The sequence below is a fragment of the Pseudonaja textilis genome, chromosome Z (genome assembly GCF_049901715.1).
Source record: "Pseudonaja textilis isolate UNSWEBS1 chromosome Z, rPseTex1.2, whole genome shotgun sequence".
In the NCBI taxonomy this organism is placed as follows: Eukaryota; Metazoa; Chordata; class Lepidosauria; order Squamata; family Elapidae; genus Pseudonaja; species Pseudonaja textilis.
In genome coordinates, this window is record NC_142008.1 from 89,182,778 (window position 1) to 89,208,937 (window position 26,160).

The window sequence follows — 26,160 nt, forward strand, 5'->3', positions numbered from 1 at the left end:
TGCAAACTTTTGACTTTCTCAAAGATTGTTTCTGTTGTCTCTATTTATATGTGGTAATTTTTTAGGATGGCATAAAAATCCACATTTGCTTCTATATTTTAAGAATAGCAGGAATTATATATATCAGCAATGCAAAATAGCTGTTTGGTTAAATTCTTGTCATATGGATTTGGATTGGATTTCTGTTTGTTTTAATTCTAAGATAAGCGATGAAAATTTTTAGTTGTGCCAATTAAAACATTTAATATTAAAAAATTTAATACTAATAACTGTTCTAATATGCTTGCCTGTTTTAATAAAGGGACAAAAAGATTCCTTGTAGCTGCTCATAAGTGTCCAGTTTTGAGAAGTGATAAGGGGAGCAAGAGATAATAATGAATGTTATTACTGCCTAGAAAGCAGATAGAGAATAATACATCCAAATAGTAACTAGGTTCTGCAATTGCAGGGCAGGTTGATAGATGGGAAAGTAGTCAAAATTTCAATTTTATTTTTAAATGGAATCTTTTTTGGCTTAATTATAAAGTTGAAGACTTGCCCAAACATATTTAGATTCTTGGATCGTGAAATGAAATGAAGTCCCTTTCTTATACAGTTCTTGGGGATGGCCATTAAAAGTCCAGAATGAATACTTGTGTTTGGTATTATATTTATGCGGCTGCATTACAGACTAGGAGTTGCAGCTACATGTTTGCCAAGTTTGAAAACCAGGTCCTTGTAAAATATTAAAGTGCTTTGTGAAGATTTCTGACACTTGAAGAGATTCACCCTCTCTCTTTCTCTTTTTGTATTTTTCTTTTTATGCCCAAGCCATTTAAGGTCACATGACAGGAATGTTTTCCTTCTTGATTTAGGAATGAAAGAAAAAAAAACCCTGCTTGGAACATCCATAACTGCCCCAAGTTTTTATATTTGAATGTTGCACTGTAAATGGATGATCAAATACAAATAAACAAACATTTACAGAATGACATCCTTTAATTCTTGAGTAAAAGTGGTAAAACATCTGGCAAACGGCTTTGGTCTCAGTAGCCCATTTAAAAATGAATTTGATCATTTTAGTGACACTGTCTTATTAAATTTTATTTAATTTATGTTTGAATTTTTCTGCAGGTCTGTCCATGATTATTGCAAGTAAGGTTGGATTTTAACTTCATAAATTTCTGAAAGATGACCGATGCCAGAAACAATTTCAAGGCAGTATATTGTTTATCATGAATAAGGACTAAGTTTACACAAGACCTAAATTATTGTAACCTAATTTCTGAGTTTTACAATATATTAAATAATACTGATTGAATAATCTGGGCTGATACAAAACATTAAAAAACAAATAATACCAAGGTGAAAATTAACCAAGCTTAGCAGCTTGTATGAATTCAGTATCAGGTCTTCAGTTGACTTGGTTAAAGCAATATTAACGGCAAAGAATTGCCCATGGCAATTTTCATTGATCCCAATGGAAATAGAAGAAAGGAGGGAAATGGGCAAGCAAGAGATACATTTGTGTTTATAGGTCTTCCATTAGATATTGCATTCTAGACTGCTGAATTGGATAATATGTGCAGGAATTTCCAAAGTTGGTATCCTTGGAATGTAATGTAATGGATATAGATATATTATAATGTAATACTTGTTTACTCCAAGTATTGGAAAGTATCTACCATAATTCTCTGCTATCATGACCGGTATATATTTGGGAAGGAAATATATAACCCAGTATAAGACAAGAACTCCAGGTAAGGGAAGTCCCATGTATAATTTCCAGCAGACACAGTGAGAGGGATATTTAAAACCACCTAGATCTCAAGAGTTAAGTTCTTCTTGTCCAAAATCACATTGTGAGCAAAGCACTTCCATTGCCATCAGAGAATTCTGTGAATCTTTTGCAAGGTAGGTAGCTCCATGATAGTAACCATCGTCTCAGTAAACACTCTCCCAAAGGATTCAATGCTCTGTTTGGGAAGAGAGGCAGATTGTGAAATTGTCATGTCTTCTAGGATGGACTAATGGGCACCAAAGAGATTAAGTGAATGAGAGGAGTGGATGCATATTATAGCATGTTTATTTAAAACTCTGTAACAGGAGCTCTGATGGTAAGCTTAGCTAATATGAGTGACTACATATCCTTTTTTTAGAGAGCAGTGGTCTTTTGGAAGCATTATGTCCAGATAACTTTCCAATTTTAATTTCTGTCAGTATTAAAAATAAACCAGTCATCTGCAGGAAAACAGTTAATGTAAGCTAAGGACTGGAAGTTTAGTAGCACTTCATAACATGTCTGGGTCAGAGGTCATCTGAGACCTTGGCAAGTTGTAAGAGAAAACTGATGTACCCTGGATAACAAACTTAAGGCCCTGTTCAAGGGCATTTTAACTGGTTCTGAGTTAAATATATATATTTTTAATTCATTCATTTTTATTAAGTTCTCCATAGAAATGTTGGCTTGTTTTAATATTTCTCAAAAGTTTAGATATGTCCTTCACCTTTTCCTTTCTGTGGCATCATGATATGACTGTCATTGAGTGCTCTGTGGCTAATAGGCATATTTCTGGGCAGCTTGGATCCTATAGATTGTTAGTTTATGTGAATTTATAATGCGTATGGAAAACATATTCCCTGCTTTCAGCCAGATTTCTAGACATCTGTGAATGTTAACAACTGTATGAGAGCAGCATCCAGTACCGATTTTAAGTGGTTGCATTCTAATATGTGAAAGATGATGTCCTATTTGAATATCAAGATCTGCACAACTGCTGGGGAAAAGAGATGAATCTTCCCATCTTGCTTCCTTACACTGGAATTGCACTGAGTTAAGACAGAAAAAAACTTGAAATGACAAACATATGGGGAATTTTCCCCCTCTTGAAGTAAAAAAGAATCCTCCGGTTTCTTAATTTACAAAATCCGGCACACAGTCAGCCAACAAAGACGCAGTAAAAGAAATATGTAAGCCATATTTCCAGCATCCACAACAGAATTGTGCTTCACATCCAACTGATGAATCTGGGAATTCTTGTACAGGTACTCCTTGACCTACAACTGCAGCTAGAACCAAAAAGTCTATCACTAAGCAGTGTAGTTGTTAAGTGAATCGGGTCCAATTTTACTACCCTTTTTTGATCAGGTTGTGAGCAAATCACATGGTTGTTAAAAAAAATCAAGCTTCCTTTATTGACTTGCCCCTGAGAAGGTTACATATGGTGATCATATGTCCTGGGGGATGCTGCAACCCTCTGAAATACACCCTCGTTGCCAAGTACCCAAAGTTTGATCACAACCCTGGGGATACTGTAGTGGTTGTAAGTATGAAGACTGGCAAAAAAAATCATTTTTTTAGTGCCATGGTAATTTTGAATGGTTGCTAAATGAATCATTATAAGTTGAGGATTACCTGTAATCCACTTTGAACAGAGACTGCTCTGTGTACTAGAGGGATAATTGAAATCAGTTATTTTGCATGTCCCCTTTATGCAGACATTGACCAAGAATTATTATCTCCTGGTCATTTTTAATTTGTTTTATATTAAGTTGTGATTATCAGCCCAGTCTTTTACTTGTTTGACCACAGATATATATTGAGTGTTCTATAATTTGTACAGTACTCTGTAGTGTCTCTTCTAAGCTTTTTCTATATTCTTTAGAATACTGTTTTTTTCCTTTTTTATTCTAATTAATTGTGATATTCTTGTTTTATTTGCTTGTTGGTTATCAAATAAAAATTATTTATTGGTTGGTTGTGCTAGACATTTAAAAGTGGCCATGGTGAGGATCAGTAGAATAGTTACCCTCCAATGATTGATCCTATCCCTGAAAAGTAGCTCTGTCTTTGTAGCATTGAAATTCTTTCTTGAGGCAGAAATAGTGAAATAAACATGCTGTAAATCTTGTGGTGCACACTGCTAGCAGTTATACTTGAATTAAGCTACAGTATGAACAAAGTACAGGCAGTTTACTCCATCTAGAGGCTGCATATATGTACTTATTGGGAGTTTGTTCTCAGGTTACTGGTACCCAGGCAGGTTAAAACTAGAACAATGACCTTTTTCATTACTCAGTTTTCATTACTGTTTTTTTTTCTGCTGTAGGGATGAAGCGTCCCTTGACCTCCTTCCACTCCCCTGGGAGTGGCATTTGTGGAAGTCTGGCAGAGAACTTGTGCATAGGAAGTCCTCCAGAGCAGCGTACAAAGAGAGAGAAAAAGCACCCATCATTCACACTTTGTGAAGTGTGTAATATCCAGCTCAATTCGGCTGTCCAGGCCCAGATCCATTTCAATGGGAAGTCTCACCAGAAACGCCTCAAACATCTTAACAAAGGCAAAGTCCTGTCAAGTCCAGGTAAGGCTCAGTTTATATATGAGGCTTCTCAGAAGTGTGAAAGGGAGCCTAAAATGTAGGAGTGTGTGTGTATTCCTTTCGCTTCTTCCACAAGCTCAGGAGCAGCCTATGTTTTGCTATTGCTTTCCAGGTTTAATATTTATTAAGCACATTTATATTGCCACCCAACTCACACATGAGTGACTGCTTGTAACATTTAAAGATTCTGTTCTTTCTTTTTTGCTGCCCTTAATTACTGAAACTGGTTCATCCCTATGTTATTTTCCTTCAGACTCCCAACTGCTTGAACTACAAGTCCCAGAATTCCCATGCATTCTTTTCATGATTCCTTTCTATGATTTCCTTCAAGTAGGTCTCAAAAATTAATTATTTTAATGAAGTTTTAGTTTTCATGCCCTACTTGAAAGGGATCCTTGAGGCATCCAAGCAAATTTTACAAGGAACCGACTTGATTTGCATTTATCTATTGACTATGCAGATTGGAAAGCAATTATATGTAAGCATTCTGTCATCTCAGAATTTTCCAGTGCAGTTCTCTCAGCAAAGGTGCATATACATACATACACACATGCTTCCAAATATTTTACAATAAACCTTATACATAGCATGAGATAAGACATATTTGGAACTGCATACTCTGCTTTCATATATGTTCACAGATACATACCTAAATAAATATCAGTAGATTTTAAAAATTTTCAGATTAATGCAGAAATAGGATAGGATAAAATGATGTAAAAAACCAAACAAACCATAGAGTGATCTGTCCAACCATACATTACACTAACCTTGACTTAACTGGATGTACATTGGTGGTCCTATCTTCTTTCTTTTTTCTTTTCTGTGTCCAAATGCCAATGAGCTGCTTTGTTACTTTATGTTGGTTGTATGTATATGAGAGTATGATATAAGTAATACGATAATTATTCTAAGTATGGATTTCAAATGTTCTTGGTCTGAAAAAGATCAGAAGCTTAATCTAAATATCTGTTAGGCCTTGGCTGGCCAAGACATAGCAACTAGCATGCTTTTCTCAATAACAGTTAATGAAGCATCACTAGATTGAGCTTTTGGTAATATGGGTAGGCCTCATGTAGCAACTGTCTTGTAGTCATAATTTGCAGTTATGACATTGATGAAGAAATAATTTTATGCCTGATCCTTCTATTTACAATCTTCACAGGTCTGTAAAGCAAAGGAAAGCTGAAGTAAGATTATAAATGCAGCCAGGGTTTCACTTAGTGACTACTTTGTTTACAGACTGAGTGGGGTTACTAAACAAAAATTACTTATATGCAAATTAAATACATTTTTATTAAATACAGCTGATTAAAAGATTAAGAGGCAGATAAGTCAACCTAAAACTTTCATTTTCTAAGGATTTCAGTGTCAAAAAGGACCCTTGAGAGGGCAAAATACTGTTTTCCCCCCACAATTTCTCTGCAGGTTTTTGCTTCTATCTCACTTGAATTGAAAATGATCGAACCGGATTTGGATTGTGACATTGGAATAAAATTTCCCCAGGGCATTATAGTGACTCCTAAAGCTTCTTAAGAGGATCTTTGCTGAGGATTGAATAAATGAACTGTATTTTCTCCTGCTTCTCTCCTGTGGAACTTCCTACAGGTAGTCCTCGGCTTACAACCACTCATTTAGGGACCATTCAAAGTTACAATGGCACTGAAAAAAGTGACTTACAACCAGTCCTCACACTTACAACCGACATAGCACCGCCATGGTCATGTGATAAATACATGGCTTCCAGCATGTATTTGGAATGGTTGCAGTGGTCCAGGGCCACATGATTACCATTTGTGACTTTACCAGTTAGCTCCTGACAAGCAGAGTCAATGGGGGAAGTTGGATTTGCTAAATGACCACTTGATTCGCTTAACTGCAGTTATTTGCTTAATAATCATGGCAAATGGTTGTAAAATTAGACAATACTCACTTAACAACCACCTTGCTTAAAAATGGTCTTAATTATGATAAAAAGTCAAGGACATCCTATACTACAAAGACATAACTAAACAGAGCTTATCATTTCAGTCAGGCGCATTAAAGTTAGTCCATTGGAGGAGCTCCTAGATAATTATCTCAGGACATCAGAGGGAGCATTTTCCTTAAGTTAGCCAAGCCAAAAAGCTGGCTTTCAGTTATTTTCCACATTCTATGAAACTGGTTTTCAAAAGAAAGATGGGGAAATGCAGCATCAAGGCCCATAGGATCTTTTTCCAACCACATTCTCTGCCATGAATTCTGTCAAAGCTAAAGAGGTATTATGCAAAGAAGTGGTAAATAACAAAGCAACTATTTTAGATAGTTTCTTTGATTTTATTGAAATTTGGGTATGATTATTGCCTTCCCCTTGTTTTCCTTGTATTTATTTTTTTTCCAGTAAACTTTTTCTAGCTGAAAATTTGGTTTCATTGGTTTATAAACTAAATTTCTTATTAAAACTTTCCTTGTGTGCAAGACTGTGTAGTTGCAAAATAACCCCTTGTTTTCCAGTATTGATCAAAGGTTTGCTAATGTCTGTATATTTTGCCTTTGGAAGTAAAAAGTGGTGTAAAAACAATGTTGTCAAAAATAGTTACATAGATATAGCCCATGATTCTTTGCCTCTTGAAATAAAACTAAATTTCTTAATGTGTCTAATTTTATAAGGGGTTTATTTTAAGACAAACTGTTTTGAATTTGGTATATAAGCTTGATTCGCTTTTTTGGAACTATCAGGAGTATTTTAGGGGGGAGGGGGGCTTCTCAAACTTTCTCTGGGTGAGATGTTCTCTGTACTCAGTTCCTAGAGTTCTTCATACATGTATTGAAAGGAAGAATAGGATTCTTCTGAAATAAATAAAATCAAATTTATGCAAACATGTTAATTAATACCCAGAATAAGAGAAAATGCAGAAACTCAGCAAAATATCCAAACTTTGCTCTTTAGAAATATTTTGTTTATTTTGTGATTAATGATAGCTGGCCATTAATAATTATTTCATTATTCATGCATAACAGAATTAATATTGAACCATATCATTTTCTGTAAATGCATTTCCTTTACTTAAAAACAATATTACATTTGATCTGTGTGCAGGTTGTGTGTGTGAATGAATGCAAGAGAAAGAGAGACAGGAATACAGAGAGCGACATTTATTGCAAGTGTATTTGGACAGCAACATAACCCAATCAATCATAATAATCTAGCTGCATTGGAAGAAGTTATCCATATTATTAGTGTTCCAGTATCTATACTAAGTCTAGAGAGGGCAGCACAGTGCAGCATACAATACTAAAACCACCCATTCTCTCTTTCTAACCTTTTTCATATAACTGGTATCAAAAGATTGCAAGAGCTCAATATTAGATTATATGATAGTTGATAGAAGCAATCGTAGAAGTTGTGAATGTGGATAATTGATGTGATAATAGCAGGAGATAATAGAAGACAAAAACTAAGAAAATATAAGTAACTATTAGGATCTGAAAATGGAACTTGGAAGATTATGGCATGAACTGGCCTATGTTCTTAGGAAGAACACAATGAGAATGAAGACCAACACCAGCTAAGAACTGGCAGTTGTGATTTCATGTTATTGGAAATAATAATAACAACAACAATAATTGGTTAGGACTTGAATTATTAAGTTTTTACCAGTCCCAGGCTGTAAATTGAATTAAAGATTGTTGTTGTTGTTATATTAGCATCACTTGAACACTATCAGCATTGACAGAATCAGCATCAGTTAAATGCAAAAGGCAGCTTTATTCAGAAAGAGCTTACATCCTGCGACTATATCTTTAATACCATTAACATCTGGCTATCCTGGGTCCTTGGGAAGGACTTGATAGGTGGATAAAAATGCCAAAGCCAATCTGAACCTCTATGTGACCAACCATAATAATAATAAAATAATTTATTACGCTTGTGTGCCACCTGACTCTCAGTGACTCTGGGTGGTTTACAAGAATCAAACAGAAATTACAGTAAAACCAATACAATATAAAATATCAAGAAAAAGATGCCAAATGCAATGAAGTGAGGAATCTCACTCTCCCTCGTCAAAGGCCTCAGTGAAGCCAATAAAAGGAGAAAATTTGTAGCTCAGAGTTGAAATAAGGGATCCTTGGTGCTCTCTGAGCTTGGTTGTTTTCTTGCAAACATTTCATTGCACAAATTACTCTGACTAGCATTGATGATGTTTCCTAGTTTGGGGAATAAAATGTTGAAGAGCCAGTTCTTTAAGACTCTTCTGAACAACTGGAGAGTGGGTCCATTGGAATATCAGGGGGTGCCTTGTTCCAAAGGATAGGTGCTGATATAGAGAAGGTGCCCTTCCAAGGCCCCAAAGATGGCATTGTATAATCGAAGGAACCCAGAGCTCATCAACTAAGCAGCACTGAATTGGCCAGGCATGTGCTAGGGGAGATAGGCAATCCCTCGAGCAAAAATTGCCAGGTCTAAGTAGCGGGGGGTGGGGTGGGGGGATAATAATGAATTCCCTTGTTGCTGTCAGCACTGATCTGAGGATATGTAGGGATTACGGAGGATTGTAGTACAAACTCTGAAAATAAATGGGGTGAGGCTGTATGCCCTGGAAAGGCTGTATAGCTAACAGTAAGCACCTTTGTTGTACTTAGGAGCAAACTGGCAACTGGTGCAGCTCGCAAGGGAACAAGATCTAACCAAAATGCATGACTGTTACAGCGTACTGTAATTTCTTAACATTTACTTAAGGAATTGATATTACAGGGAAAGTGTTCCATGTTTCTGTTTGCAAAGGATCTGGTTATATTAGCTAGGAGGATCCCTAAGGATCTTATTATGAAATCATTGCTCTCTATTTCCAGTGTTCAAACTCTGAGTGCCAATATTTATATTGCAGCACAGCAACACACAAATATCTGAGGTGAAAGATTCAGCACTCTCGAATTCAGATATTTGTATTCTGTGGGAAAAGGCTTGATGAGGGTGGAAACATCAAAACAGCCCCATGAAGACTTCTCAGTTGCCACCAACATTCATTAGGGGAAAAGACCAAGGAAAGAAAAAGAAATGTTGTGCCTGGAATTTTGTAATAACAGCAAGAATCATTTCAAATTGATTGAGAAAAAAATGCCTCAATAATTGTTAAGAGCCCTTGTGTAAGCAGTTTTGGATACATTAGGAAGGAAGGAAGGAAGGAAGGAGAGAGAGAGAAAGAGACAGAGACAGACAGACACACAGACAGACAGAGAGACATGCCTTCAGAAGTTGTGGGTGCTCCAACATTGGAGGTTTTTAAGGAGAGATAGATTGGACAATAATTTGTCTAAAAGGCCAAGGCCCTTTGAACTCTGTTATTCAGAACTCTCTTATTCAGAATCAAAGAACTGGACCTATATGTGTGTATGTATATTTGTGTGCATGTATGTGTACATACACACACATATATTTCAACATCTGCATAAATGATCTAGATGAGAGGATAGAAGGAGAAATCATCAAATATTCAGATAACACCAAGGTGGGGGGGTATTGTTAGCACTTTGGAAGATGGACTCAAGATTCAGAAGGATCTTGACAGCTGAGCCCTGAGCTATATCCAACAAGATATAGTTCAGTGATGAGAAAAACAAAGTCCTGCACTTAGGAGAAACCAAATGCACAATAGAATAGGTGCTTAACTGTATTAACTATGAGAGAGATCAAGATATCCAATTGGACCATTACTTAAGTATGAGCTAGCAATGTGCTGCACTTGCCAAAAAAGTAAATGCAGTTCTGGCCTGCATCAACAGAGGGACACCATTAAGATGAGAAGTGATCCTTTACTTACAACCACAATTGAGCCCAAAATTTCTATTGCTAAGTGAGATAATTGTTAATTTAGTTTTGCCTCACTTTACTGCTATAGTTCTTAAGTGACTCATTGCAGTTGTTATGTTAGAATGCAGTTGTTAAGTGAATCTGGTTTCCTCATTGATTCTGCTTGTCAGAAGGTCGCAAAAGGTGATTATATGACCCCAGAACATTGCAAACATCATAAAAACGAGTCAGTTGCTAAGTGTCTGAATTTTGATCACGTGGCCATAGTTGTAAGTGTGAAAACTGGTCACAAATCACTTTTTTCAGTGCTGTTGTAACTTTGAATTATCACTAAACAAACTCTTGTAAGTTGCAGACTACCTGTATAGCGCACTAGTGAGACCACACTTGGAGTACTGCATATACTGCATATGTAGGTGGCATGTATAAGCGCACCAATGTGTCTACTGTCCCTGTCCTATTATTTCTTTTATATATATTTTTATTTTTCTTATATGTATCCATGTATTCATAACTATGTTTTTACTTATACCTATTATCTTGCAAGCAATTGACAAATAAATTTTTTAAAAAAAATATTGTTCTGGTCACCATGACTCAAAAAAGATGCTGAGACACAAGAAAGTATTCAGAAAAGAGGAACAAAGATGATACAGGATCTGAAGGTGAAATCATATGATGAACAGTTGAGGGAGCTAGGTATGTCTAGCCTATTGAAAGGAAAGATTAAAGGGGATGTAATAACTGTCTTCTAGTTCTTGAGTGGCTTTAACAAAGAATTGGGGATTGACTTATTCTCCAAAGGGCAGAAGTAGTAATGGATGGAAGCTTGAGAAAGAGAGATCCAACCTAGAAGTAAGGAGTAACTTTCTGACAGTGAGAACAATGTTTGTGGGTGCTCCATCACTGGAGGTTTGAAAAATAGCCTGAATTTGACTGGGATGGTATAAGGTCTCCTGCCTTGAGCAGGGGGTTGGACTAGAAGATGTCTGAGGTCTCTTTCAGCACTCTGATTCTATGTTTAGTGTTACAGTGTTTCCCTGAAAATATGCCCTAATATAAGCTTTACTCCCAAAATTAGCCCTAGTGAAGGGGTTGGGCATGGCTTGCATAGGAGGCGGCGAGCGCACATGAGCCAAAGGTTTTGTTAGCAGCTGCAGCCCGTGCAGCCCAGGTGAGTTGATACCTGTGCAAGCAGCAGCCAGAAGCAGGTGGGGTGGAGTCAGGCAATCCAGATGCGTGGGCCACGAGAAAGCTGAACAGCAATGAGTCAGAGCAGCACACAGCCATGAGAGAATCAACTTTGCATCTGTCAGCTTGCCTGTAGCCTGCACAGTGCATTGGGATTGCCTGCTTTCCGCTCCAGGTCTTCCCCACTGCTTAGCCCCAGAGTGCACCGACTAAGGTACCAGTAGGCTGTAGCTGCTGCCAGATATTGTCTGTCCCCACTTGCTTGCCAGATCTTGTGTGTGCACTGGGAGCGGCCACCCAGATGAGTTGGTCACCCTGAAATTGTGTTTCCCCCAAAATAAGCCCTAGTGCATATTTTGGGGCCCAGAAGAAAATAAGGCTGGGTCTTATTTTTGGGAAAACATGGTAATAACTTAAATAGGAAGTCCTGAATAGCATTCCTTCCCTTTACTCTTTCTCCTCAATCATCCCCCCCGCCCCCAGCTCTATTTCTCCTTCATTGTGGAACCCTTGAGATGGTTCACAGCTTAAGAGCCTGGCTCATGAACAAGAACCTCATCTCTTCCTCCCTCCCACCACTTCCTTATCTGTCTTTTGCTCGCTCTTTCTTTCACCCCTTTCTTTTTCTTTTTTTCCTCTCTTTCCTTGCCCCTTTACAAGAACTTTCTTCATTAGTCATAATCTTTGAGTGAATCTCATGTGAGTATGCATGTTCTTGTTTGTATAATCTGTTGGTTCTGTTAACTTCAATATTGGTCATTGATCATAATAGTACAATGGACTGAATTGGACTTCATTGAAAGGTGGACGCTTTTTTCTTGCCAGAAAATATTATTAATAATATTCTAAATTAATACTATTATAAATTATGAATGTCCTGTTCATCAATGGATATTCTGGGATAGATATGGTTGTGATTCAAGATGGCAGAATTTCACACAGTAATAATGTTTCTTCCATCTCTTTCTATTGCATCTCTTAGTCCATCCTTGTCATTCTTTGGCCCCAAAAAGTCAGTAAGCATCCATAGGCATTATAGTTTGAGTTTTCCAAGCAGGCTTGCCTTGGGCCCTGTCATGTTGCATTTGATCAAGACACCAGTGTTAACATTTGGGGCAGGAAGAATATTCTCCTTAGGGCTTGCCTATCCTTCATCCTATTACAGTGATGTGGTGGAAGGTCTGAACCATCTTTTTTGCATTTTACTATCTGATTTAAATTATTGTTGCTAAATTAAGGAACACTTTTATTTATGTACTGATGCTTTCAATGGTAGCTGCATGATTTCTGGAGCATCTTGAAAGAAGCAAGGAAGAGATGCTCCAGAAATCATGCAGCTACCATTGAAGGCATCAGTCCTGCATTTAATTCTCCTTCTCTCTATACTTGCTCATGACAGCATTCAATAAAACTTATCTCTAAGTTTCTTAACTCTTCAGTTGGCTGCCTCTACTGCTTGTAGATATAAGCATATCTTTATATCAAGTGTTAGCAGGCAAAAGAAAAGTTCCAGGACTAGCAGACTGGAAAGTCAATTAATTTCTGTAATAGCAAATTTGACCACAAATTAAGAAGGTTAGAACCCAGTCTTACAAAGATATGTATAAGCCACCAAGCTGCATTTTCTGATTAGTATTAAGTTCCATTTAGTAAAAGACATTGGCTGATTTGATTTCCTCATTCCTGGGATTTCTCAGCAGCTAGTGTGTCATGATACAGGCAAATTGATTTATGCAAGCAATTGATCTATGATTTATTTAACCACCTTTATTTGTTGCTGGAAGCAGCTATACATTTCTAATAATTATTGGCTTTTTAAAGTTGGCAACGTGAATCTGTTTTGCCCTTCCAAAAATGAAAACCTAAGTAGTATTAGGTACTTCTTAATTAGTGAACTTCAGATATGTTGGACTTCCACACACATTATCTGTATCTATGAATAATACACAAAATCCTTACTAGTCATCATTTTAAAAAATGATGTTCTTTGAATATTGCAATATTTTAATTTGCCAATTAATAGGTTTATGGAAAACTTAGGAAAAAGATTATACAATAATGTATCTCTTCAGGAAAATGAAGAATAAAAATGCATTATATTAGAGAACATTGGGTGTAAATAATGTGTATGTTATGTGTTGATAAATAAATGCAAATGTTTTAGTGAGTTTTTTTTAAATAGCAAGGTTGACAAACCAGATTTACTTGAAGAAATGAGCTGTTGAGGAAATGGAAATTAACTGATTTGTTCATTTCTCCTCTACATGGTTAATGCCTATATCAACTAGGGCTGATGGCAGCTGTAATTTGACCTATGTAGGGGCATCAGGTTGAGGAAATAAATCTAACATCGATCCATCTTTTTCAAAACCTAGAAGAGAAATAAGAACAAACAAAAGATACTAAATGATTCCATTGTCTGGTATTTCAAGGAAAAAATAATTTATCAATAAATTTTTCTGTGTTTAGCATCCTTTTACTTGCAGGACCAGAAGTAAAGTAGGAAATCAACATATATTTCTGAAAATTATTTACTGATTTTCTATTATTTATTTATTTATTTATGAATGAATGAATGAATGAATGAATGAATGAATGACATGGAAATGGGAGGTAGGCTAAGCTATTGCAGAAAAAGTTTTGGCAAGAATTGTGAAGGGTACAGCTGGCTTGAAAGAGAGACTATGAGGGCTCATTTTCCTGCGATGGCTGAACGCATCTATGATTATAATGGCAGCTGACAGGTTTTGCTAGCTAGAGAAAGGAAGTTTTTTTAAGCAACAGAAAATATAAAGCCCAAATAAAGGTCTGTGATTGTTTTTTAAAAGTGGCAAAATGGTAGATAAATAGGAGACAAGTAAGATCTTGAAGAGTGGAAGCTTTTGAAGGAAAATATTTGAAATGGCCCTGTTCCAGGATACAGTGCCATGGTTCCAGGAATGTACAGGGATGGTGAGTGCTGAATGTTGAACGCTCCTCATTACTAGAATCATTATGACTTTGATATCATTTGGAAGTCATTTGATTTGTGCCTTACTGAGCAGGATGGGCTTAAGTTATGTTACTCTCATAGCAGCAAAATTTCATTCCTTTCTTTCTCCTCTTCCTCCCCCCAAATTATTAGCAGATTTCAAGGGTTGACAAATTATGATCTCTTCCAGGGTTTTTCCCAGATGCAAAGTGAAAAGAAAATGCAGCAACTATTGGAAACAATGTGAGAATCAAAATACATCTTACCCTCATTTCTCAGTGTTTGGGAATCAATGGCGAATTTGCATTCTTACTATTGCCCATTTTGGTGTTTTCAGAATAATTGCTGCTTTTGAATTCAGAGAGTTCTTCTTTGGATTGGGAGCATCATAATTGGAATTTGTGACATTAGTATAATGAGAGTGGGTTATGTTTTAGAGAAATCAGAGAAATGATAGGATTTAAAAGAGGTTCTTTGAACAGGACAAAAGAACAAGAGCTATTGTTAAAGCCAGCAGTGCCACGTTAACATCCATCCTTTTATACGCAATGTTTGAGCTGATTCTGTTAAGCCATGTCTTAGAATAACATTACTAATATTTCCTCACTTTGAGCTCCACAGGATTGGCTGCTTTGCTTGGGGCAATAATGCTTTGACATTAGGGCACAATTAAGGCTTTTTTAGCTGAGGACGAATAACTCAATACTAATTTAGAATGCAGAATTCCTATTCTGATTTCACTGCCCTTTTTGTCTTTATCATCACCTTAGAGATTTTAAAAGTATACTGAAAAACTGAAGCTTGAGAAAGTTTTGTATCTAAAACCATTTTATTCCTTATGAACGAAATATATATTGTGGGTGGAAAGTGGAATATCCTTTGGGTCAACTAGCAAATTTGAAAATCCTTTGAAACACAGTTGAGGAGGCATAAAACATTTGCCTTTGAACCTTTCTTTCCCTGAACTCATTAGTTCCATCTACTGTGTTTTGCAATTTACTGTTTTGCAGGGTTTTTTTTTTCCAGTGCTTTGTTGAATGATCCTAGCTAATCAGAAAGCACACAAAGAATGATGACCTCAGAGCTCTACAGAACCAATTAACATTATCAGATAAAATGAACAGCAGGACAATGTGGATGCAACTGAGGAAAAGCTGAGTTGCAATGCTGCCCTGTTGGTGTATGGTTGAGCTGGTGTGGTTTCCTTAGCGTTCAGTGCTGAAGTTTAGCTTCGTAAAATACATCTGATGATTGTCCCAATAAGAGGGCCTTTCTCTGGCATCTGCCTCCATAACCAGTCTCCCTTCTATAGGGATCCACAAAAGATTGGCAGGAAAGTGGACATTTTCTTTTAGCTTATTGAATGGCTGTCAGTTCCTTTCTGCACAGATTTTTAATTTTTCCCAAATGCTTTTCAATAGCTTTTTACTGTTCTTTTATTGTTTCCAACAATAAACATCCCACACACACAATGTTTCAAAAGTTAAGTATTTTATCAGCACTGTAATAACCACAACAATACACAAAATGATACACAAGTCTGGATGAATAGGTTGATCTTCAATTAACTGATTTTTTTTCTCAAACCTTCTGATCGTTGCAAACCACTCACCAGAAAAAAAGAAGTGCTGGTGCAGGTTAGAAGAGAGGCAATTCTCCATTTTTCCAAATTGAAATTCAAAAAGCGGCTAAGAATCTCCCTTGCCAAAGATTTGTATACAACCTTCCTGTTCTCACCTGCCTCTCTGAGAGAAGAAACAAATTGCAGATTTTAATACACAGAAATCCAAAGTTGTATCCAGATAAATATTAAATTCTTTAAAAGGCACAATTTCGAGCATATCTGAAATAGGCCTCATTGCAGAAAATCTTTAAATTTTAAATAACATCATTGCTTCTTTGGGAATGTTCCAGCATTTTAAAAATATTTTTATTAGCTAATAATTTGAAATACCAGCAAACTGTGTTCTGTGTTTGGCTTCAGCTAATCCACTTGGAAGTGAACCATCTTGAAATGTAAAAGGCAAGTGACACTGATAGTGATTGAACTACCCAAAAACAATTTTATATAATGTAATTGACTTGCATAGAATCTCTGAAGGGGAAACAGATGCCATCAGAAAGATTACAAATATTTTTGGGATTGGGGGTTCACATTAAATATGTGAACAATCACTTTTTATAAGGCACTGGGTTTTAAACTTTTAAGATGTGTGGGCTTCAACATCCAGCTTTCTGGCTGGGGAATTCTGAAAGTTGCCAAGTTTGAAAAATGTTGCTTAGGTGATACAGTACTAGATTTCTTTGTGTTTGTGGTTTTTTTTTTTTAGTTCTACCATCATGAGAGCTAGCAAAAGTAAATATTATTTCTTTAAGAATTGCTTTACCGATCTATTTAGCTCTGAGTTCTTGGACTAACAATTCATAATTCTAATGGTCATTCAGTATAATTGTTTCTAGTAATCAAATAATCCTGTCAGAAGTATTATATTCACTTACAGGGCAAATTCACACAGATTCCTTCCTCTGGTGTGCAGATATCTCATGGTTTCCCTAATATAGTCCTTGGGTCTATGCCTATATCTCTGTGTCCACTTACAAGATTACTTAATGTGCTGAAGATTGAAAATATAGTGGTGTTTTCCTTAAAACCCTGCCAGGGTGAACACTGGAGAAATAATCTCAAATGAGATGCTTCCTGCCAGCAATCCTATATTTCCAGTTAGTTTTCCTTGCTTTACTGGTTCCGGTCCTCTTTGCCCATTCCACGCATGTTTGCAAGGGAGACCAGTACTGGGCTTCCACAATTACATTTTTAAAAGAGAAATTAAATAGGTTTGTTAACTGGTGAATCTAGAGTAAAAATGGCAAATCTATGACATGCATGTCAAAGGTGACATGCAGCAGCATTTTGATTGACACATTATCATACACTAATCCCTGACAACAACTATTCTCAAAACCATTCCCCATTCTTGCATGGTTTTTGAAGACTGGGGACTGTGAAAATGAGGGTTGCTCTCGCATGGCCTTCAAAAGTCGCAACAGAGGACCGTGTTCTTGCATGGGTGTACTTTTGTATGGATTTTAGAGGTTGCAGAGGCCATAGAAGAGAGTTCTCTGAAGTCACTTCAAGAAAGCAGGTGTCACGTGACCTCAGATAGGCTGCAGTGGCCTATCAACAAAAGGACAGGCCATTTTCAGGATCACCTGAAAATAAGGCAGGACAGATGCTAAAGAGCACTGGACCCTGGGGAATGACATGAGGTGATCTTTTTGAGTGTCAGCAGTGGTCCTAGAACTGAAGCCGAGGCCTGAGCCTCTACTTTGAGGTTTGAGCAGGCTTAGTACTGCTGCTAACTTCTGTTTAAGGAGAGTTAGATGGTTTGGGGGGGGGGGGGTAGAGATAGAGAATTGTTTCTCTTTTATTCAAGGAGTGACATGCCAGCAGTGAACTTAGGCGTTTTCCAAATTTTTGTACACAAGCTCCAAAAGGTTTACTGGCTGAGTTGCCTCATGCCAAGATAGGCAGTGAACAAATTTTTAAAAAAATGAAATAAAATCTGACCACGTCATCCCTTGTTTAAGATATGTAATAGAAAGGATTTGATTTTTTTTAACTTCTGCAAGCCTGCCTAGAAGGGAATTCCTTTCTCAATCTATGTGGCTTCCCTGGATCCTTGCTTCCTCTTCCCACATTATGTACTTTATTATATGTCTCGCAGTGACTTCCCACAGTTAATATCTTTCTCAGACTCCAGCTCATCAATAATAGAGGCTGAATCTCCACAAATTTGGACAGCCAAGAGATACAAAACACCGTTTGCTATAATCAAATCCTTTCTATTACATATCTTAAACAAGGGATGACGTGGTCAGATTTTATTTCATTTTTTAAAAACAGCTGACCAATCAGCTCATTTTTTTCAAGAAATTAAAAACAAAATTAATTGACAATACAGTGGGAAAGAAAAAAAAAGTAAGGCATAAAATAACCAGGACATTATGTATGATAATTGAAGGAGATTTTTTCACAAGATGGTGGGATTGGGCAGGGATGGAATTTCAGCTGAAAAAAACACCAATCACAGCCCTTGGAATGTTGTTAAGTTGTCTGGTAAAAAGTGCATATTGCTGACCTATTCTGGTAGCATAATGGCTTGGGTAGGGAAGAGGAATACAGCAGAGCAGTTGGGTGGATATGGTTATGCACAGGTCCTTCATGAAGATAGCTCATTTCAGGATATCAACATTCCTATCTTGCCATAAGCAATTTAATTAAAAGTAAACATTTCTTGTAGCCTTAATGATGATAAAAATCTAAAGGAGAAAATATGCTTTCGTTTTAAATTTATTTATTTAAAGAAATGGTATTCTGTGCTTTCACTAATGAATGGCACTCAAGGCAACTTACATAAAATAAAACATTATAAAGGAGAATTAAAAGATATTTAAATCATATTATACCACATTATATTCTTCCAAATTGATTAGCTCAAAGTCTGTTTAACTCAACTAAATGTTCTCAGAATGTTGTACATCCATCTTTTCTTAAGTTCTCAAAATAGAGAAACACACAAGTTGTATTGCCATTTCCCCATGTGTATGGTTTTGCAAGACTCTTCTTGAGAGGATTTTTAAATTTTGCACAGCTTATATCCAGTGTGGGGATATACTAAATATTGACCAATTGTTAGTTACAATTTTTAACTAAAAATTAGCATTTTATCAGTAGAGGAAAGGAAGAGTAGAATAATCTCCTTTTTAAGAAGTTGCACATTTAGAGCAGGCACTAAGAAGGCCTTTTATCATGACCATACCACCAATGGTGCAAGACCGAAGGGAAAGCATATTCTTTGTGAAGCTCCAAATAAGAAATGGAGACATCCCTAGTTTTTGAAAAACAACAAACTCTGCATAGTTGGAGTCACTGGGAGAAAAGTGTACTGTATCAGTACAATACAAAGTTAACTCCAGAGGAACAAGAATTCTTGCATATAAAATATTCCCATTACCCCACACAGAATCGAAAATGGAACATAGGAAAAAAAAGAAGGAATAGAGCCGCCTGACAAGTACAGTACCGTCTTGGTTTGCTCCATAGAAACCAGACCAAGAGGAGGAAACATTTTAATACTTTGAAATTTTAAAATGATATTTAATTTTTTCTTATTACTTGAACATTAGCTATATATAATGTATTTAGTTTTGATTTAGAGATTCTGTATATAATTCATAGATTATCATTTATATCAGACTTGTTCTGTAGTATATTTAGGTTTGCTGGTAAAATTCAAGAACATCTCAAACACCATGTTAGGCCAATCAGAAAATACAATGAACTGCTTTGAACTGATGCAGCTAAGATACAGCTACAGTCATGTGCAAACAGAGGCTTACATAATTAAAACACATTACATGATGTTTTTCTGGAGGCATTATGCAACCAATTGAAAGTTATCAGAACCATCAGGTTTGATGTGAAAGTGAGCAAAAAAAAATCCAAATCCTTCCTCAGGACCATGAAGGTGTCCCCTTTCCCATACTTACCTATGATCAGAGAAATGAATTACCTACAGAAAGGAAAAAGTATGGGATGAGAATACCGATCTTCTCACCTCACGGTTGTTTTATCAATCTGAGAAATTGTTCTTTTAAAATATAAACATGTTATATGTTATTAAAAAAAGATAAGCCACAGTGGACCCACCAGAATTAATAGACACAGAAATGTTACTAGCCATTATGTGTAATTATTAAATGGAAGCGTTGTTTTCCATTAAATATTCAGTTAGGTTTATGTAAGTGTTTGATAAGGCACTTGATGAAAAGATTCATCAAAGCACAATTAAACCCTTATTCTGAATTATGGAATCACCTTTCTAGAAGTAAAAATCAATTCACTTGGATGAGAACCACCTAGACATTTGCTTCATATAGCCTATATAGTAATAATTGTATCTCATTTTTAATTAAACTTCTTGCTATATAATAATGTTATATATACAATTACTGCAGAGTTAGCAATTTGTGCCAATATAGAATGTGAGATAATTCCTTACACCTAGTTCTCAGTTAATAACAGCAATTAGGAACAGAATTTTCATTACTAAGTAATGTGTAATATTACATGACTGCATTACTTAGCAACACTTCCTGATGTCATTTTTAAGAAAATCACCACTAGACACTAAGCGAGGAAGTCACATGATCTCAATGTGTGACCTCTGCTGACTTCTTGTCAGCATTACCAGGTATATCAGACAGGAAGTGGAGTAGAGGAGCTGCTTCTACTTTCCGTAAGGCTGCAGTAACAGAATCTTGTAAATCTGAAAGTACAGATCTTCTGCCATTTCTTTTACGGTGTGAAGAGTTAGGGAGGATCCTGTCTGAGCCTCTTTCTCCATCTGTTATGCAGCTCTGGTCTATACCCTCTTATATCTAATTGTACCCTAGGCAAGATTTTTTCCTCCATCTCCATCTCCTCACATACTGTTACTGTTACATCTACCAGTCAGGAGATTGAGTTCTAGACCTGCATTGATATGAAGCCAAGAGTGATTTGGGGCCAATCACTCACTCTCGCCTCTAGGAAGAAAGAAATGGTTAATCATTTCTGCAAATGAAAAGATTACCTGTAAAGAGATATCATTTTTCTTTTCAACATGATCAACTATGACACTTTGCAAAATATTCCAGAAGAAATATTGAGAAGATAAATGTAAAAAAAGGTAGAAAGGCATAAATTTGGCCAAGGAATTATGGGTGAGGAATAAATTATATTCCTTACACTCATGAATTAAAGTTTCCTTAAGTTGCAATTAATTCTTGGTGTTTTCTTGGCTGTAAGGTAAATGCTTTGCATTGCTACCTTCTGAAATGTTCATTTGACTTCCCAGTGCACTCTATACTTGTCAGATCCTTGGTGGTCAGGCAGCCCAATTCTTTTTAGCTTTTTTTAAATCAGTGAGGATTAGCTTCTCACTGTTTCAGAAAACATATAATAGTATTACAAAAATGGCAATAGGGTCCTTTGCTATGAGTCTCCTTCCTTGAGGGTTGGATTCAATCAAAATATAAATGTGGTGTGGCTCATATACTGTAACTTTGTTTTGGTTTGGCATAATATGAAAATCCAATTGATGTAGATTTTTAATTTTTTTTATAAACAGTCATAAACACAGTTACTTGTAGTTTTAATAATTGTATGTCATTAATAAAGACTAAGGTAGGTAATGTATGAATAATTGAAATCCAAATTTAACAATGAATTTGCTATTTTCAGGGTGCTTATAGAATCATTCCTCCATTATTGTTTAATTTTTTACTTTTGATTTACAGTATGTTATGTGCTGCAGAAGATTGCTTTGATGTAACTCCTGAGCCAGACAAAAGTAAAAGCTTAATGGGGATGGGGGCATTGATAATACCTTTGAAGCGGGGCTCAGGATTCAGGCTGTTAATAAACACAAACATTTGGTCCTATTCTTCTTTGTGAGAGGAATTGTCCTAGTTTTGAATAAATATAGTACACCTAGTTTGCTATGGTCGTAAGATATATTTTGTAGATTGGTCTCCAATATGAATTACCACTATAGGACATATCTCAGGTCTCATATTCAGGAACCACTGAAGATCTGAAAAACAGAACATAGACTGAAAAATATTTATTTCCCATTTTCCCATATGAAAAAGCCTTTTCTTTCTTTAAATATTTCTTTCTTCTTTTCTGTCAAGATCAGCCTTCTTCTCATATTTTTTCAGCTGAAAAAAACTGACAAGAGGAAAGCTCCCTTTGACTAGATCATCAGCTCGTAAATTGCATATGACTTCCAATTGGGGCGCATAAAATAATCCAGACCACTGAGTCTGAGTGAAAGTGACACATTTCTGTTTCTTAGTCCTAGCCAATGGCTAAGATCCTGTCTTTAAAGATTTCGCCAAACTTTTCTTGACTGCACTCTTATTTTTATTTGAAGTAGGAAAATTACAACCCAGGGTTTAATTTGTTTCATCACTAGGATAAAAACAAAGACAATCAACAAATTTGGGTGACACTTCCATCCAACTAGTAATCTTTTCCCAGCATCAAAACGAATTTTCTCTGTGTACTTTATTCCTATTGTAATCCCATATATATTTTTCAGCAGATATTTCCTTTATAAAAATAATAATATTAGTGTATGCAAATCCTCCCAACCTAAAGATAACCTGAAAAAAATGAATACCAAAGCTGACTAGGACTGCAATTGCCCAAAGTTGACAATTCACTTTTAATAGCTTACCTGGATTTTTTTGAAGTCCCTTCTAAATCTAAGTGATACTTTGGGAGGAGAAAATAGGGTAGTCTGGACTGGAGTGAAATTCAACCACCTCACATCACTTCGGGAGGGGTGGTAGCGACGATTTGAATTGTTTGGCCCTGCCCACGCCTGCCCACCTTCTTCCTTTTAGAGACTGAGTCCCACCAAGCCACACCCACCAAGCCATGCCCACAGAGCCGGTAGGGAAAATTTTTGAATTTCATCCCTTGTCTGCACCATTTTGAGAGGTTTTATCCTTAATATTCAATCATTGGCATATTAGTAGAAGGGAGTAGCCACCAAACTTAAGTGACCAGGGCACAGATAGAAATAAAATAAAGCTAGATTAATTATTATAAATTCTTAATATATTGGCCTGGTTGAGAAAATGCGAAATCACTGGTAAATGATTTTCTGCAACTCAACTGATTTTATTTTAAATATTCCTTTAATTTAAAAAACTAAATCTGGTAGTCCTTGGCTTACAACAATTCATTTAGTGATCATTCAGAGTTACAATGTCAATGGAAAAAGTGAGTTAAGACCATTTTTCACCCTTACAACCATTCCAATATTCCCATGATCATGTCATCAGAATTCAGATGCTTGGCAACTGATTCATAGTTATGATGGTTGCAGTGTATAGAGGTCACGTGATCACCCTTGGCTATCTTCTGACAAGCAAAGTCAATGGGGAAATCCCTGTCATTTAACCACCATGTTACTAATTTACCAACTGCAATGATTCACTTAACGTGAATTTTTTATGGCAAGAAAAGTCATAAAATGAGGCAAAACTCACTCAACAAAATATTTCACTTAGCAAGAGAAATTTTGGACTCAATTCTGGTCATAAATTGAGGACTACCTGTAGTAAGTCAAGTGCCAGCCCCTAGTCTTATCTTTCTGTCTCAGATTTCTTCTAGTTTCCACATAAATATTACAGATTATTTTGGAAATAAAAGTAGTAGGTGGATTGCTATAGCTCAGAGAAAAAAAGATATTTTAGAGTGTGAAGATAAACTAAATGCTTTTTCCCAGGATTGTACTATAACTGCAGAAGGCAACCACATAATTCTATAAGAAGATGCAGTTGACCTAAACTATGGCCATCGAGTGCAACATGCACAGCCCTATGCACACTCCAAAGCATATTTATCTTTGTATTTGAAGCCCTGTACAACTCTGCCGGCCTGTGCATTATTTGGAAGTTGTCCATCTATCCAGAAAACATGAATCAGCTAGAAAGATAGAGAATGGCAGGGAGCAACTTTGTCAGTTTGTCTTCTGGCAAATATAACGTTTGTGCCTGGCCATACTCAGCAGAATAAATGATTATAACTAATCAAATGCAGCATTGTAGCTCCCAAAGCATTAGATGTGTCCACATGTAAGAATTGTGGAAAGTTGGATAGGGGGGATAGAGGAAAGAAGAGTTCAGTTACTGTGAGAAGAGGTAACAAAGACCAGACGTATGGCCCATAGGAAGATAACATTTCAAAGAGACTTAATTGGCTTACTGTAACTCTGCCAAATAATTGAACCTTAGTTGCTTTTACCCCTGAAGAGCAATAAAGATGGTTTTCTGAATCTATATGACTCCTACTTCATGGGTTTGCCACTTATACAGATTTTGACATCATGGCATGCTTCCTTAGTCAAAAAAGAAATGTTCTTTCCTTGTTCACTAAATAGTTGCTCAGATTATCACTATGAATTGTGCAAGTTCTTTTTTCCATCATCCATATAATTTCCTTTTTATGACCCTGTTGTCCATATTTGTTGGAGTGACTGGATGGAGATGGGTGTTTACTGGCCAGATACCTATGCAACATCATGCTGAGTACACAGCAGATATTTTTTTCTTTGTACCCTAGGAAGGAAACATCTGCTGCTACCTAGAATTGAACTCTTAACCTTTTGAATGGGAGGCAAATTTTAGCAATTTCAATTAAACAGTGTATTGTCCATGTGCAATTATTTTTAGGAAATCATAATTAAAATGTTTACAATAATATTCATCACTGATATTAATTCAATAATAATAATATTTTATTTATCTACTTTAACAAATCTCCTTATAACATTCATCCTTTCTGTATCCCCATGTTTCTAACTTCTGTTTTTATTATCTAACCATTGGTAAAATATCCCATGTTGAAAAATATTCAGTTCCTTCCTTTTCCATAATTGTAAGCATTAATCTGTCCATTTCTGCACATGTACCTGACAATTTGTGCTTCAGCCATAAGACTATGTTAGCAAAATGTGAGATACAGAATTATTTAAGGGAACCAGCATCCAAACGTGGGGGAGAGGAGATCAGTTCCCAGTTGTTTTTGAGGCACTGTTTCTGGTGTTTAAAATGCCTTGAGGTTTCATTATCCAAGATATAGCCAGTCATTATATTAATTGTTCAGATAGCAAATTCGAGGAAGAGATTCTCATAAAGATGCTGTCAATTTCTAATTCTCTTGTATTGCTCTCTTTTGGAAGTTGAGCTGAATCTCCATTTTACTTTTAAGAAAGGAGTAAGACCTTGTCCTTTAGGAAAGCCATTTCATCTTAGAATAGAATAGAATTCTTTATTGGCCAAGTGTGATTGGACAAACAAGGAATTTGTCTTGGTGCAAATACTCTCTGTATACATAAAAGAAAAGCTAACATTCATCAAGAGTCAAGAACCATAGGTACAACACTTAATGATAGTCATAGGGTAAAATAAGCAATCAAATCATACTAGGAAACAGTCAATATAAATTGTAAGGATACAAGCAACAAAGTTATAGTCCAACAGTCACAAGTGGGAGGGGATGGGTGATAAGGAGTGATGAGATTAATAGTAATAGTAGTGCAGACTTTGTAATAGTTGAACAGGGTTGAGGGAATTATTTGTTCAGCAGAGTGATGGCTTTCGGGGGGAAAACAGTTCTTGTGTCTAGTTGTTCTGATGTGCAGTGCTCTATAGCGTCGTTTTGAGGGAAGGAGTTAAAACAGTTTATGTCCAGGATGTGAGGGGTCTGTAAATATTTTCACAGCCCTCTTTTTGACTCGTGCAGTAGACAGGTCCTCAACTGAAGGTAGGTTGATAGTAGTTGTTTTTTTTTAAAGCTTGAATGAACGAACAGTTATGTAAATAGCCTTTGTGAGCAAATTGAATGTTATTTATTGCATGTCACCTGCCTTGATAAGCAATATGCAGTGATTCTTGCCTGTATTGCTAGGATGATCATGATCATCATCAAGACTTATGAAAACTTGTTCATGGCATAGAAAACCTTACTTTTGTTTTACATATTAACAATGTTGTTGAGCATTTATGGCTCTTATCTAGCTTTACCAAGTCAAGTACCTAAGAAACTTCTGGTGCAGAGGTCTCCAAACTTACTGCTGCAGCCAATTGTAAATGTGAGCTGGAGAATTCTGGGAGTTGAAGTCCACAAGTCTTAAAGTTGCCAAGTTTGGGGGCCCCTGCTCTGGTGTGTTCTAATCAGAGGGACTAACGTCTGTAAAGAGGACTCACTATTGTTGCCAGCTTATAAACAT

General features: G+C 36.3%; 1 protein-coding gene across 2 annotated transcripts in view; it reads left to right on the plus strand.

Annotated features, from left to right (window-relative positions):
- Positions 1–26,160, plus strand: part of ZNF385C (zinc finger protein 385C) — a 261,764-nt gene that overhangs the window by 110,491 nt on the left and 125,113 nt on the right. For both annotated transcript variants that reach the window (XM_026718266.2, XM_087916251.1), the window contains exon 2: positions 4,089–4,340. In XM_026718266.2, coding sequence (XP_026574051.1) covers positions 4,091–4,340 — 250 coding nt within the window. In that variant the 5' untranslated portion in view covers positions 4,089–4,090. The remainder of the gene's footprint in view (positions 1–4,088; positions 4,341–26,160) is intronic.